The sequence below is a fragment of the Macrosteles quadrilineatus genome, unplaced genomic scaffold (assembly GCF_028750875.1).
Source record: "Macrosteles quadrilineatus isolate MER2022 unplaced genomic scaffold, UCM_ALF_1.0 Scaffold_5__1_contigs__length_97177068, whole genome shotgun sequence".
NCBI classification, from domain to species: Eukaryota; Metazoa; Arthropoda; class Insecta; order Hemiptera; family Cicadellidae; genus Macrosteles; species Macrosteles quadrilineatus.
Window position 1 is genome coordinate 21,108,376 of NW_026542598.1, and position 15,589 is coordinate 21,123,964.

At 38.5% G+C, this 15,589-nt stretch overlaps 1 protein-coding gene across 1 annotated transcript; it reads right to left on the minus strand.

The window, feature by feature from the left end:
* Positions 1-2,540: 2,540 nt before the first annotated feature.
* Positions 2,541-14,931, minus strand: LOC128995084 (uncharacterized). Its single transcript, XM_054419969.1, has 3 exons — positions 13,643-14,931; positions 4,468-4,668; positions 2,541-2,708 (listed from the first exon to the last, which is right to left on the minus strand). The coding sequence occupies exons 1-3, from the start codon at positions 14,867-14,869 to the stop codon at positions 2,541-2,543; spliced, it is 1,596 nt and encodes a 531-aa protein (XP_054275944.1). The 5' UTR covers positions 14,870-14,931.
* Positions 14,932-15,589: the final 658 nt, after the last annotated feature.

Consider the following 15,589-nt stretch of genomic DNA (forward strand, 5'->3'; position numbering starts at 1 on the left):
TACATATGAATCTCCAAGTATTCAATGATGAGAATATTTTACTGCATTCGATCATTTTAATGACCGTTGGTGATATGTGTACTTTGTAGACAGTGTGTGCATTGGCTACTCTGATCAGTGGGACACACGGGAGGGACGATGGCTAACATAGTGTCAGCGCTCGCCGCTAGAACCACTAAGTTGAAAAATTTAAATTAAGTTAATTTTATAACTTTTAGTTATAAAATTGACTTTTTAATTATAAAATTAAACTGTCATAACCTATTCTAACCAACTAAACTTGCTGATAATATAAAAATTATATAAGATAAAAATGAAATGAATGTTTACTTATATTTTTTTTAATCAATTTTAAATTTTGTATTTTAAAATTAAACTGTCATAACTTAACCTAAACAACCAAACTTGCTGATAATATAAAAAAGATATAAGATAAAAATCAAATATAGCAAAATCTTTGTCAATAATTGATATCCGCGACGGGTTTCGAACTCGAGACCCTGTAGACTAGTACGATGCGCTACCAACTGTGCCACGAACGCCGCTGGAATGACTTCGTTTCGTTACGGTAATCGTGTTGCCTCAAGATAAGACATTAGCCACTATAGATATGACGTCACCACACCTTTAGCCATCGTCCCTCCCGTATGCCCATTCCCTACCCCGGTTGATTGTGAGTGATAATCTTGCATTTTCGTATTGGATTGATAACTGGACAGCTGATTAGTAATAGTACCCACATGAAAATCAAAAGGTTGTCAGTTAAATCATGAGGAACTTCAATTGCTTTAATATGGTTCGAAACTAGGCCCAGATCCTTGGTTTGTGGGTTTTTATAATCGTCTGGTTTAGATTAGTTCAGTTTAGCTTAGTTTTGTTTATGATAGGCCTCGTAACAAATAAGGAATGAGCCGTGACTAATTCCACCGGCGAATGTCACGACTCAGATTCAATGGTCCAAGTGTTTTTTGTATAGTAGGCTAGTTTAGTGTTTCGAATTGTTACTTCCCACGACCCCGAACAAGGCTGTGGGTCTTGTTCTTCTTGTTCCCACCGCCAAGTGTTAGAGGTTGCGAGACGTCGTAATAGTAAACTTCACTGAAGATTTTTTTCCATTTCAATACTCTATTTTTGGATAATAATGTGCCATTTAGTTCTTTATTTTTGGCTGTTTGTGTGAACTTTTCTTCGGTGGAGTAAATTAAACGCGCCCTGCGCGCCTTTTGGGTGAGTTTTGCACCTTTTTCTGAAAGTTAGGTTATAGTCACATGTTACACTAGGTTTGGAACCTAGTCTCGGGGTCGTAGAGAATGTTTGGTAGTTAGTTTCCCTTTTCTCTGTTGTTATAGAATTCAGGGCTTGCCCCGAGATACTAGGCCTAGAATTTGACTGAGAAATGTTTGTTGGAAGGCCGCTATTTGGGAGAATTTGCCGAGAAGTTTTTTGTCCTTTCGACTGTTTGTGGTAGGCCTAAGCCTACAATTTTGCTCATTAAATTTAAATGTCTTAGGCTACTACTTCTAGGAGTCTTTTGCTGTGTCCCGTAAAATTTTTAGTGTTGTTTTGTCTTGTAATATGTTCAGTTTGTGTTACCCAGTCAAGTATTGTTAAAGTCTTTGATTTTGCTTTGTTTTTGCCAAACTAGTTAAATTAAGTTGTATTAACTGCTCTTAAAGCTCCCCAGAAAGTTTGAGTCATTTTAATCAAGTTTTAAGAAAGTTTTGTGGCCGCTCCTCGGGCCTGCGCATGGATCACGCTTCCATTTCGTTAGTCTGGGTGCAGGCACGAGGGCATGGTTCATTTGGTAGCAGAGCGTGGTTTGCTGGTTGCGTCCTGGGTGCCTTGTCGTGAAACTTGGCTTCACGACTTGGATACTTAGAGACCCGATCACTGTCCACGTTCGGTTTTGTTTTGAAGGACCGTGGATGGATTGGTTTCTTGGAAAGTTCTGGCCTGGCAGTTTTGGGAAAAGGTCTTGTTGTTGTTGTGGTGGGGCGTAAACACATTTTATTCGGAGCTCGCCCTTGGGCCGAAGCACCGGGTGGAATCGGTCGTAATTACTTGCATCCTTCGGGAGCGAGAGTGTCAAAAGCATGGTCATTTAAAAAAAAAAATGTTTGTGTGTACACCCCATCACACAAGTGTTAGGTGTTGTCTAGTGTATGTATCGGTGTATGTTTGTGTGTGTGTATGGTTCGAAACTGGGCCCAGATATCCTTGGTTTGTGGGTTTTTATAATCGTCTGGTTTAGATTAGTTCAGTTTAGCTTAGTTTTGTTTATGATAGGCCTCATAACAAATAAGGAAATAGGCTTCAATTAATCAAAAGACGTTTTGTACAGGAACGATGGATTTCCCTCCTATTGATAACTGTTGGAAATCCATTACGTGTATTACCAATGACTTTGGTTAATTAATCGACAAGAAGTTAGGACTGTTGTTGACTGAGATTTGGTTGATTTGCCCATACAAATGACATTGCCGTTACGCGCAGAATAAGCGTAGCCTACTACTAGTTAAGTAAATAAATAAAACAGTTCATTACCTGAGAAATGAATTTATTAAAACAATCAATACGATATTAATAAATAATAAACCATAGGAGTTATTAGTTCGTGCTGATCCACTATATTTACATTTCTTCGAGATTTTCGTTCCATTGAAGACGTTCGTGTGCTCATTGATCCATGGAAGAAATGTACAGATATCCTGAAACATAATCAATATGGGACTGGAATAAATGTCATTATAGAAGGTGCAGTAGAACCTCTATAGCAAGCCTCTAGGGATTATCATATACGATTTCTTATCAAGGTTGACTTCTTAGCGAGATTTACATGTCATTTAGGGCATAATAAATTCAAAGGTATTGTTTTTTTAAGATCAATTCAAATGAACCAAACTTCAAATGTGCCAGAAAACAGTGACCTAGGATTACAGTAGTAATAACGGACAGCAGTATCCCGATTAGAGCCATCACAACGCTACTGACTTTTCTCAGGAATGAACTACCGATCGTCTGGTTAATACGCGAGCAATATAACCGATAAGCTACCCAGCTCTATAAAATATAAGATAGGGGAAAACAAAAATCCCTAATACCCCCGCCGCAGCAAACCTGCAAACTAAGCGAATTTCAACTTGTCGGATTACCTAAAATATTTTCTTAATAAGATATACCGGGTGTCCACAAAGTCTTGGTCTGATCTAATAGCTTTGCTGTACGAAAACCATTAGAGCCACACTTAACTTGTATGCCTTGTTTTGAAGGGAATTTAATCAAGTTTTATCTAATGAAATTGGTAACACCTAAACACAGTTGATTGACAACAATACAGTTATGATTCAATATTATAAAAAATAAAAAAGTGAGTTTACAAGAGATATCGGATATCACAGTTTGTTTTATTGTTTCACGAAACCCAATCCCCTATAGCAGTTCATCGACTATCCATTTAAGTGGGAAAGTTATCAGACACAATAATTGTAGAATTTGGGGGAGTTAAAATCCCAGGACCGTGATTGAAAATGAAAGGGCCAGTCCAAAGATAAATCTTTGGTTCGGTATAATACATGATGGATTCATTGCATAATTTTTCTTTGCGGAAGAAAATGTAAATGGGTTTGTTTACTTGTTGGGGTTGTATGCAGTCCCTCAATAATTATAATAACTGCATTTTATGATAATTTTCCAGCAAGACGGTGCTCCGCCTCATTGGGCTAAATGTGTGAGGGATTTTTAAAATCTTCACTTCCCCGGTCGCTGGATCGGGCGTGATGGCCCGACCAAATGGCCACCTCGTTCCCCCGTTGTAACCCCCATGTGTTTCTTGTTGTACCCATTTGGCAAGGACACTGTCTATTCTTCCCCGGTTCATAATTTACACAAACCCCCATTTTACCCCATTTTACCCCCCTTAAACCCCCCGTTCCCATTGTCCGATCATGCTGGTTCGCGAACTCGTTCGAATAAATGTAGGTTTACACGTTTATACCAAATTTAATCAAAATCGGATGATTTTTGTTTGAGCTACCGTGCTAACGGACACACACAGACACACACACACAGGCACACACACCCACACACCCCCACACACACCCCCACACACACACATACATATATAAAAATTAATTTGAACGGATGGTGTTTTTGGCCTCTGGGGCCCCTAAAACGAAAAAAATAAATCGGTCCCGTGTCCAGGTTTTACCATGAGACCTAAGGTAATAGCTTAATCCCTATATGGGAATTTCCCTAAAACTTAAAACGTTGAATCCAATAGGCAAATTAGTAAGCGAGTAGCTTCATACGGCCGGCGTTATCAGAATCCATAGTGATCAGCATCAATCGAGTCGTCAATTGGAGATCGCTGAAGAGGCATCCTCAGTGGTTAGGCCAAGACTACAGTCTCCTCGGTTGACGCCTAGCCTATGTTATATCTATGTTTCTATGATGAGACTAAACGCTCACCTGAAACACACTGAGAGTAGTCATGCCTCCGCATTGCATGCGACCAATAATTGACATATCACAGTTCTTGGTGTCGTCTATCCTGGCTAGCATGCTGGCCACTCCTCGTAACTTCCCTCCACAGACCAAACCTCCACCAGAATCTCCGTGACACATGCCGTAGTCCAGCTTGGGCTTGGAACAGAGGAACCTTCCGGTGGTCTGCAACAGACAACATATACTGATTTGTTACAGTAGGAAACATATAATTAAGTTATAATCATTGAACTAATTGTTGCTAATCTATTGCCTATCTATTGTTGCTAATATAAGTTGGTAGGTTGGTAGCCCTTGTTGTACAAATCAATCTCGACATCGTTTTTTTTTTTTTTTTTTTTTTTTTTTAAGTGGAGAACGGAAATAGGGGAGGCCGTTCGAAAATGTGAGTAGATCTATTGTAAAAAGTTGTAATTATAATCATCCGAGCACATCCATTGTAAAATATCCTTTATATCAATCAGAAGTATTAAATGTTTAACAGATTCTAACAAAGATTTAGTTTATCTGTAAGACAATCATAATATTTTTAAATACTTGCCAATCATAACCTCTTGCCTCGTGTTAAACAATTTTATTTACCTTATTCAGTATTTTACGTTATTTTTATTTTATTGAGAGAGCCGATCATATAGTCAGTATCAATAGTGGATTATCACTTTAAAAATCAACCTGAATATGGCTAAGTACAACTTGAACTACTTAAGTAAGGATGAGTTAAGATATGAACTCCTGATAAGAGGAGTAACTATTATGATTGATAACGTCCAGGCTTTGCGGAAACAATATCGTGAATGTATTAACATCAAACCACATTTAGCTAATTTGAAAGACAAAATTAATCTTCAAGATGAAATAGATCTTATTGAGATTAAAATAAGTGCTTTGGAACTGTTAATTGAACAGTGTGAGAGTGTGGTTAGCAATCTGTCAGTAGCTAAATTAGATGCGAAATTGAGTCATCTTAAATTAAGAGTGGAAAATTTACATACATTTCAATTGAACACTGATCATGAGGCTATTGTTTCGGAGTTTAATAAAAAATTATCCATGCTCCATGCGCTGAGAAATTGCACTTCACGGGAGATAATAATGAAATTCAACTTTACATTTTCAAACTTTTCGTATCCTCGTATTTTTGTGTCAGACAACGCTAAATATGTTGTATCACAAGAAATGAACAGTTACTTGTTTAGAAATTACATACAGCATCGGCGCATCGCGGCTTATAGGCCATCTGGGAACAAATCTGAACGATACATCAGGGATTTGTCGCCATAACTGCGTTGTTTTTACCATGATGAACATTGTAATTGGGATGAAGATCTAGGAAATATACAATTATGTCTGAACACAGCCCAGAACTCGAGTACGAAACTACAGCTTTAAAAATGATGTTCTTTCATGACTGTAACAATGTCTTGTCTAATTTATGGTCGATTCAAGATTTTATATCGACTGTAAGGGTTTTATTTTTAGAAGGACGTTATTTTAATTCGAAAGACGATTTTATTTTATTTAGAAGACGATTTTATTTTGTTTAGAAGAAAATGTTATTCTACTTAAGGAGATAGTTTTTATTTTTGTAAATAATAAATATAATTTGAACCCAATGGTATATTTATTATTTCGTCGATTATAAATACTTAATTTAAATCAAAGGAATATTTTGTGTTTAAAGCCGAGACGAACTTTGTTGTCGACGAGTCGTATCAGTTATATCTACAAAGATCGAATATGCCAGTTGAGCACGCTGGGAAAATAAAAGAGGTTATCGTGTTCAAAATGTATCGGAAAACGAGAAGGTAAGGCTTGACAAGGAGGACGAATGCAGGAATAAGGACGATTTCAAAGGACTTTATGGACATCCAGTATATAATCTACATGTTAAAGTGAACCCGTCATTAAATAAAGTTAGTTATATAATAAATGTCAAGCCACCAGACCACTTTAGGCCTAAAAATAAAACTCGTGACAAACACAAAGTAAAGAGAACGATAAATAAACAAAACTCAGTCTTCCAAACTAGTCCTGAAGAAAACTACGGAAAAAAAATACGATGTAAAAGTATTAAAAGTAAAAAAGAAAAAGAAACAGGAAAAGGAGGAGAAGGGCGAGTACGAATTAACGTATGCTGAAGACTTCTTCGACTTATCTGTGCTTCTGATACTAGTTAAGAATGGGAAAGACGAGCAGGGCATCTGTACAGGAACGATTATATCAGAAGAGTGGGTGTTGACGGCGACGCACTGTCTGGACGAAGTGGACGGAGTTATTGACTACGCTGGCGGGAACTCTCTCCAGGAATTCGAAGATTACGCAAGTGGCGAAGGCCTGCTTCCAGAAACGGCACAACTGGTGAAGAGCGCCCAAGCTCGACTACGGTGTGTGTCCTGGAGCTTCTGGTGGAGATTTGGTCTGAGGAGGGAAAGTACGAGGAGTGGCCATGCAGATCATCAAGATGGGATACAGCGAACTGTGATCCGTCTGCTGTCTGTTGCAGGCCAGCAGGTACCTCTTTATCAAACCTAAGCTGGACTACGGCGTGTGTCCCGGATATTCTGGTGGAGGATTGGTCTGTGGAGGGAAGGTACGAGGAGTAGTAATGCAGATCATTAAGATGGGTAACACCACAGACAAGGGAAACAACACCAAACTGTGATCAGTCTGCTGTCTGTTGGAGGCCAGCAGGTACCTCTTTATCAAACCCAAGCTGGACTAAGGCGTGTGTCCCGGATATTCTGGTGGAGGTTTGGTCTGTGGAGGGAAGTTACGAGGAGTAGTAATGCAGATCATTAAGATGGGTAACACCACAGACAAGGGAAACAACACCAAACTGTGATCAGTCTGCTGTCTGTTGGAGGCCAGCAGGTACCTCTTTATCAAACCCAAGCTGGACTAAGGCGTGTGTCCCGGATGTTCTGGTTGAGGTTTGGTTGTGGAGGGAAGGTGCGAGGAGTGGTCATGGAGATCATCAAGATGGGTAACACCAAACTGTGATCTGTCTGCTGTCTGTTGTAGGCCAGCAGGTACCTCTTTATCAAACCCAAGCTGGACTACGGCGTGTGTCCCGGATGTTCTGGTTGAGGTTTGGTTGTGGAAGGAAGGTGCGAGGAGTGGTCATGGAGATCATCAAGATGGGTAACACCAAACTGTGATCTGTCTGCTGTCTGTTGTAGGCCAGCAGGTACCTCTGTATCACACCCAAGCTGGACTACGGCGTGTGTCCCGGATGTTCTGGTGGAGGTTTGGTCTGTGGAGGGAAGGTACGAGGAGTGGTCATGCAGATAATCAAGATGGGATACAGCAAACTGTGACCCGTCTGCTGTCTGTTGCAGGCCAGCAGGTACCTCTGTATCACACCCAAGCTGGACTACGGCGTGTGTCCCGGATATTCTGGTGGAGGTTTGGTCTGTGGAGGGAAGGTACGAGGAGTGGTCATGCAGATAATCAAGATGGGATACAGCAAACTGTGACCCGTCTGCTGTCTGTTGCAGGCCAGCAGGTACCTCTGTATCACACCCAAGCTGGACTACGGCGTGTGTCCCGGATATTCTGGTGGAGGTTTGTTCTGTGGGGGGAAGGTACGAGGAGTGGCCATGCAGATCATCAAGATGGGATACAGCAAACTGTGATCCGTCTGCTGTCTGTTGTAGGCCAGCAGGTACCTCTGTATCACACCCAAGCTGGACTACGGCGTGTGTCCCGGATGTTCTGGTGGAGGTTTTGTCTGTGGAGGGAAGGTACGAGGAGTGGCCATGCAGATCAACAAGATGGGATACAGCAAATTGTGATCCGTCTGCTGTCTGTTGTAGGCCAGCAGGTACCTCTGTATCACACCCAAGCTGGACTACGGCGTGTGTCCCGGATATTCTGGTGGAGGTTTGGTCTGTGGAGGGAAGGTACGAGGAGTGGCCATGCAGATCATCAATGTAAATCAATGTAAATGTAGATCAAAATAAAATTAAGAACGTTTTAAAAAACCCTGTTCCAAGAAATAAATATACCGCAAAATATAAGAACTTGTCGTTTACGGCTGCTTCAATCAAAAATAAACTACAAGAAAACAACGCAGTTATCACCAAAGCGGATAAAGGGTATTGTTATCTTGTATTGTTATCTTAACCAAGGATGATTATGTCAACAAAGTCCACAATTTCATCAACGATAATAACATCGAACTTTTAAGCCATGACCCTACTTCCTCGTTTTCAAAGGACATAAAAAAAATCATTTCTCTCAGCACCAACCTTTTAACTGCAGATGAAATAAAATACTTAAAAGTGACAAAACCACAAGCACCAATATTACGTGGTTTGTTGAAGATCCATAAGACTAATATCCCGATCAGGCCTTTAGTTAACTTCACCCCTTGCCTTCGTCCGCTTATAAAATAGCTAAGACTCTTGACAAAATCATTCGTAGAGAAACTAAGTTAGAGAATAGCCATTCCATTAAAAACACTATAGAGTTAGTCGACAAGCTGTCAAAAATCAATTACAACCCACGACACAATATGGCCTCCTTTGACATCGTTAACCTGTTCACTAATGTTCCAATCAACGAAACAATAAATATTCTAAGGAATAATCTTGATAAAAACTCCACATTATCAGATCACGCTAAAGATGAATTGTTAACCTTAACCGAAGCGATATTAAAACAGAACTATTTTATGTTTGATAATTAATATTACATCCAGAATGAAGGCATGGCCATGGGATCACCTTTGTCCAGTGTACTAACTGATTTATTTTTAAACAAAATCGAAGTAGAACACCTATGGTCTGACAAGAACCGCCAGAAAGATAAGATAATATTCTACTGCCGCTACGTTGATGATACGTTCCTTCTCTTCAATGGTAACATAAGACAGCTCAATATCCTCAACTCATATCTTAATTCCATCCATAAGAATTTAAAGTTTACCTTAGAGGAAGAGAACAACAACAAGCTAAATTTCCTGGACGTAACAATAACAAAACATCCCAACAATTTCACTTTCAATATCTACAGGAAACCAACCACAACTGACCAAACGATACATTCTTCATCCCATCATCCGTACAGTCAAAAAATGGCTGCATATAATAGTTTTGTTCATCGACTTATTTCTCTACCTCTTAATCAAGACAGTTATAACGAGGAACTTAACACCATAAAACACATAGCAGTATCTAGTGGATATAAAAGCTCCATCATAGACAAGAGAGTAACTAAATATAAAAATGAAAGTAGGCCTAAGTTGTTAAAAGAGAAACAGAAATACGTTTCCACTGAGTATGGCATAGTTTTGAACAATAGCCTTAAATCTGAAATGACCAAAAACAATTTTAAAATCTCATTTAAAACGTCAAATAAACTATCTTATCTCCTAAAACCCCGAATTGTACAAAACACTGCTAATTTTGATAAGACAGGAATTTATAAAATTAAATGCAATGACTGTCCGAGTTACTACATTGGACAAACAGCTCGTTCGTTTACGCAAACATTTAAAGAACACCTGCCTAAAAAATCTACTAAATCTGCCTTCGCAAATCATTTGATTGACACAAACCATAATTACACCGACATTAATACCAATCTGGACATATTGCATTATTGCAGAAAAGGCAAACATATGAACACCATCGAAGAGTTCGAAATATACCGATCATCTAAAAACAGTCCTACCCATTTGCTCAATGAAAAATTATCCTTCGAGTAAAATTTAATCTACAATACAGCAATAGATATGATAGATGGCAGTGTCAATGTGATGCGAGGATCTGACGACAACGGGAGTGGGAGGGGGCACAAACGTCACGCTCCGACATCGACGCGTACGCGTGCCCACTGCCCAGTCATGACTCATCTTTTGCCGGCTACACCACGCACACTACCGTACCAGTATTATTTTAATTGGCAAATTTTGTTACAGGTTTGTGTTTTCGTGTTCGTGTTCGTGTCTTCAACGACTCTCCACAGTTATGAAGAGGATTTATGTGTTTAGAAGGAGTTTAACCATGGTATCAGCTTGAAAATGAACCTTTAGGTTCGAAACCTGGGTCGCTGGCCTAAAACACAGGATCACGGACAAGTACTACAGGTATTTAACCTTTTATTAGTAACCTCATTAATGTTGAGCAAGATATTAATGAAATAGCATCTGTCTTACCTACACTGCCCGAAAACTTAAAAGTCATCACTGTCCAACGTCAAGGTGTATCGATTTCGAAGTTCGACGTGAAAAACTACAGCAAGCACTTATTTGGCTGAAGGCAAATAACCCATTCTATTTTGACATAACCATTAGCGATGAAGCGCTACACCAACTACCAGTCAATGATTTTGTTTACATGAGAGTACCGTGTGTACGTGAAAACCAAGAAAGTCCTGATGAAATCGAAGAATATAATGAATATAGAATATAATGAATATATATAACATTGAAGAATGTTATATATAACTTAAATAAATGTTTCCTAATGAAACAAGTCAGTATAAACATCCTACCTCCAAAGGAAACATTTGATTTTTCTATATCTCCTCAACACTTTCAATGTTAGCTAACAAATAAACTATAATTTTTAAACAGGCTTACAATAAATATAAATAACATATTTTAAGTGATTCTGTTTTTTACATATTAGTTTTTTATAAATATATATCATTTTGTAAAGAGCTAGCAATGTAGTTTTGACTGTCATGCATGTACATTTTTGTGATGTATATTTTGCCGAAATATTCTTCATCAATGCTTTCTTCAGATTAATCTTCTTATCCTCTGGGGTTTTCTCGGTCGTGTGAGGTTAAAATTACCGGGGTATCGAAAAACGTACCTCACGAATAAAGTTTGCCGTATAAAACAGTCGAAGCGTGGGTAATTTCGTCCAAGGTTCGATTTAAAGTAAATACTAAGTCTAAGCTCAGAAATGAGTGCGAGTTAAGCAAAAGCTTACTCCAATACAACTCTTTTCATCACAGCTATCACAGACCTAGTAATCGATCGGGAATAAATTTGGTCCTTCGAGCCGGATAATGCCTCGATGGCCGAAAGCCGTCGTTGGGTAAAATAACCGCGGGCCGAAATCCCTAACGCCTATTCTAACCCCGAGCGGTGCAATATATAACTATTGCACACGTTTCCCTACCGTTCGCTTAAGTTAGTGCCTCGATGGCCGAATATCGTCGTTGGGTAAAATAAACGCGGGCCGAAATCCCTAACGCCTATTCTAACCCCGAGCGGTGCAATATATAACTATTGCACACGCAACCTAACCGTACGGTGCAATATATACTATTGCACACGTTTCCCCTAAACTTACCTTACTCCGTGTTAGCGGTGCAGCATGTACTGCTACACTCGCCTAACCCGCAGCGTACGAGTGCTGGGTCTTGACTGTCTCACCACCGTACCCAGAGCCCTTTATATACCCTCCTGTGACGGTAGGAATTTTCCAGATATCAGTGCAAAGGTCGCGAGTGCAGGTTGCAACGCGCTTGGACGGTTAACTCGACGGTGCGTGCTCGTCCGCGCCTTGTTGCTCCTAACAACTATATAAAGCATGATCACAGAGAGAGAGAGTTAAGAGTAAAACACGCAGGATTTATTTAAAATTCGTAAATTGGCAACCAATATTTACGGCACATTTTAAAACATAAAATTTGTAACAAAGAATTTCAAGATTAGGCGAAATTGTTGTTACTTTAATTTAAAAACAATAACAACGACCATATGACTTTCATGTTGAACTTGGATTTTTTCACCTTTTTACCTTTTTTTTGTTAATAGGATATTTCATCGTCAGGGCCTAAACGCTGGAAAATAAGCGAGTGTTAAAAGACACCTTTTGCCCTTGTGATGAACTATTTATCGTCATAACGCACCATTAGTTAAACAAACTATGTATTAAAAAAAAACTGAAATAGTTTTAATAATTTAAAACTTGACCTCTCAAAACCACTTCCAGCTTGTTTTAAATTCAATTTGCTACCGCAATGGAAACAAGCAGCTGTTTAGTAAATGATGCAATCGTTTCGTCATTACGACTGTATGCTAGTGTACATTATACCATCGATACTTCGAACTTTTTACAATACAGAAACAATTATCTACAATCGATAAAACGTCGATACATACTGCTGATTCTTACTCCCTTGGAGCTATAAACGATGAACAAAACTGCTACTTTTGACCCGCAACGCATGCATTAAAACGGCTGTTTTTGCTGCAGTATGACGGACAACAAATTTGTACTGTCAAAAATTACTATTATCAATTTCGTTCAACCATTGACTATTATAGTTTTATACTTTAATACTTTCTATTAAATGGCGACCATATAAAGTAGGTATTTTAAGCCAAGTATGCATGGACATAAGTGTAGGATGAGTGGCGCGATGTTCGACCATTAGATATCCATCTTACTATCTTATGATATTGAAATAGTCAAATCTTCAGAACGAGCCGATTTTACTGTTTCCTGTTTTGAAATGATGCTTAAATGCGTTGATATCGACTATTTTTATATATTCTTTTAAGGGTAAAAATTACAGTGTGATTTGTAATTTTTGTTATAATACTAAACTAAAGGAAGCATCTGCAAAATAAAATAGTGGTTATATGTGTACTGTACGTTATAATCTAAACGTAAGTAAATGTAACCCGACATTCCCAAATATCTTAACAGACTTCGCAAAGGTTTAATATCGAATTTTGAATAAATGCGATTTCAAGTTACATTATCCTAACCGGTCTCAAATAAATTTAAAAAAAATGTTATCATAACTCAGCTGTGAAACGTATTGCCAAAGTCAGTTGTAACGAGTCAAAACGTTTTATTAACAATGTTATGAATAAAATATTGAACTATTTTACTAACTCTACGAAGCTTACAATTTCAAAAGTAAAAGAGTTGTTTTATAAAGTCTTTTATCTATAGGCCTACTTAAAGTACTCTTCAAAAGTGCCCAATGAAACAGAATAAGCTTAATTATTTAAAAACTATCAGTGACAGACTTTTAAACTTTAAACTACATCAACAATGCCACTTCCAAAATATATCATTAAGAAATATTTACTAAATTAAATGTGGACTTTCGTATGCCATTTACATTTACCCTAAGACTACACTAGACCCACACACTTACTCACCGACTCTGATCCTAATTGCATGCGCAGATAGAACGAGCAGAGGCAAGGGCTTTTAATCTCCAGACGAGTCGTCTTCCTGTAGGCATCGTCCTTGTTCTTCTCTCCCACCTGAACAGTACCAAATGCCGTCAAAACGCACGTCGTATACCCATGGTAACTCTCCATCCAAGGTGTCGTGGTCAGCTGTATCGAGCTCACAGCCCGCGTAAAGTTGAACTTTCCCTTCACTTTGATCAGCCCCACGTCAAAATCTCCTCCCACATACCGAGGATGAATGATAAAACTAGAGGATCGGAGCATCTGGGCTGTAGGAGGCAAGGGGCCGCTTCTATTTGCGAATTTTGCTAACTCCTCCATCGAGTGACCCCCGGCGTATACTACCAATTCTTCAACCTCAACGAGGCAATGTGCCGCTGTCAAGACCCATTCCTCAGTTATAATCGAACCTGTGCACCTGTACACCTGTGGACCTGCGCCTCGTATGATGAGGAGCACAGAATACGGGTATTGCTCTGGTTCTGTCAGGTTGTAAGAATCTTCTCTTCTTCTCCAGTCGAAAGTGTCTTGGTATTCAATGTTTTCACTGTCAAACTGCGAGTCGTGCAAGATTTTCTGTTCTTTTTTGTTGTCGAATTGAAATTTTTCAGTGGGATGAGTCAAATTGTTCAAATTTTCACCTTCTTTAAAATATGCAGTTAGCTTACTCTGCAAACCTTCTGTTTGGGTGACGTTGAATTCAGTGTCTTCCGTGTGCCCAACGTCTGAGCGATGCATAGCGATATCTACGTTTTGATCACTATTGAAAGACCCTTCGGGTTCTGCTTGGATGACGTCTGGTTCAAATGTTGCTTTATGCATATCATTTTTAGATGTCGTTGTAACTCCGTCTTTAACGACTTTGCTAGGAATCTTAATTTGGTTGAAGACAATCTTTTTTGTCTTGTTGACTTTAAAATGCGCTAATTTTGTGTTCTCTAGACTTGTAGAATTTGTTACTGGTACATCTTGAGTTCTCTCCAGAGCATAAACAATGTGCATATCCTTAACATCGTTAGTAAAATTGCCATCAGTACTTCGGTTGGTATTTAATAGATGTGTTTCATAGTTAGAATGGTTGGTTGCTGTTGATAAAGTTTGGGTCTGTCCATTTGTGTCCCCGGCTACATTTTGGTTAAATACGACTATTGTTTGAAAATAGAAAGTAAATAATCCAAGTATCAATTCCATTGATGATTTTGAAACCGAAACAACACAATTTTGAATTTAATGCAAAAGTTTAGGAGTATTTATGTTTGTTTACTAACATTGTATAAAACAACGACATGTGATCAAATTGACAGACTGGACGATTTGAATTAGCCATAGCCATGGATTAAACATGTTACTCTATGCCATAGGTCATCAGTTAGCTAATGAACGAACATATACATATGAATTTCCAAGTATTCAATGATGAGAATATTTTACTGCAATCGATCATTTTAATGAATGAATGAATTCTTTATTATTTCAATATTATTTCAATACAGAACATCAGATTGAATGGTACAAAAAAACGATTTATGAAAAATATGGATCCCTAAATGGGCTATATGCCTTTGGTTGGGGATTGAGTCAATCATCCGCACAAACAAACAATAATTTAGGCTACATTCAAAAAGGAATATATATATATATATATGACCGTTGGTGATATGTGTAGCTACTGTGTAGACAGTGTGTGCATTGGCTACCCTGATCGGTGGGACACGCGGGAGGGACGATGGCTAACGTAGTGTCAGCATTCGCCGCTAGAACCGCTAAGTTGAAAAACTTAAATTAAGTTAATTTTATAACTTTTAGTTGTAATTGTAAAATTAACTTTTTAATTATAAAATTAAACTGTCATAACCTTACCTAACCAACCAAACTTGCTGATAATATAAAAAATATATAAGATAAAAATGA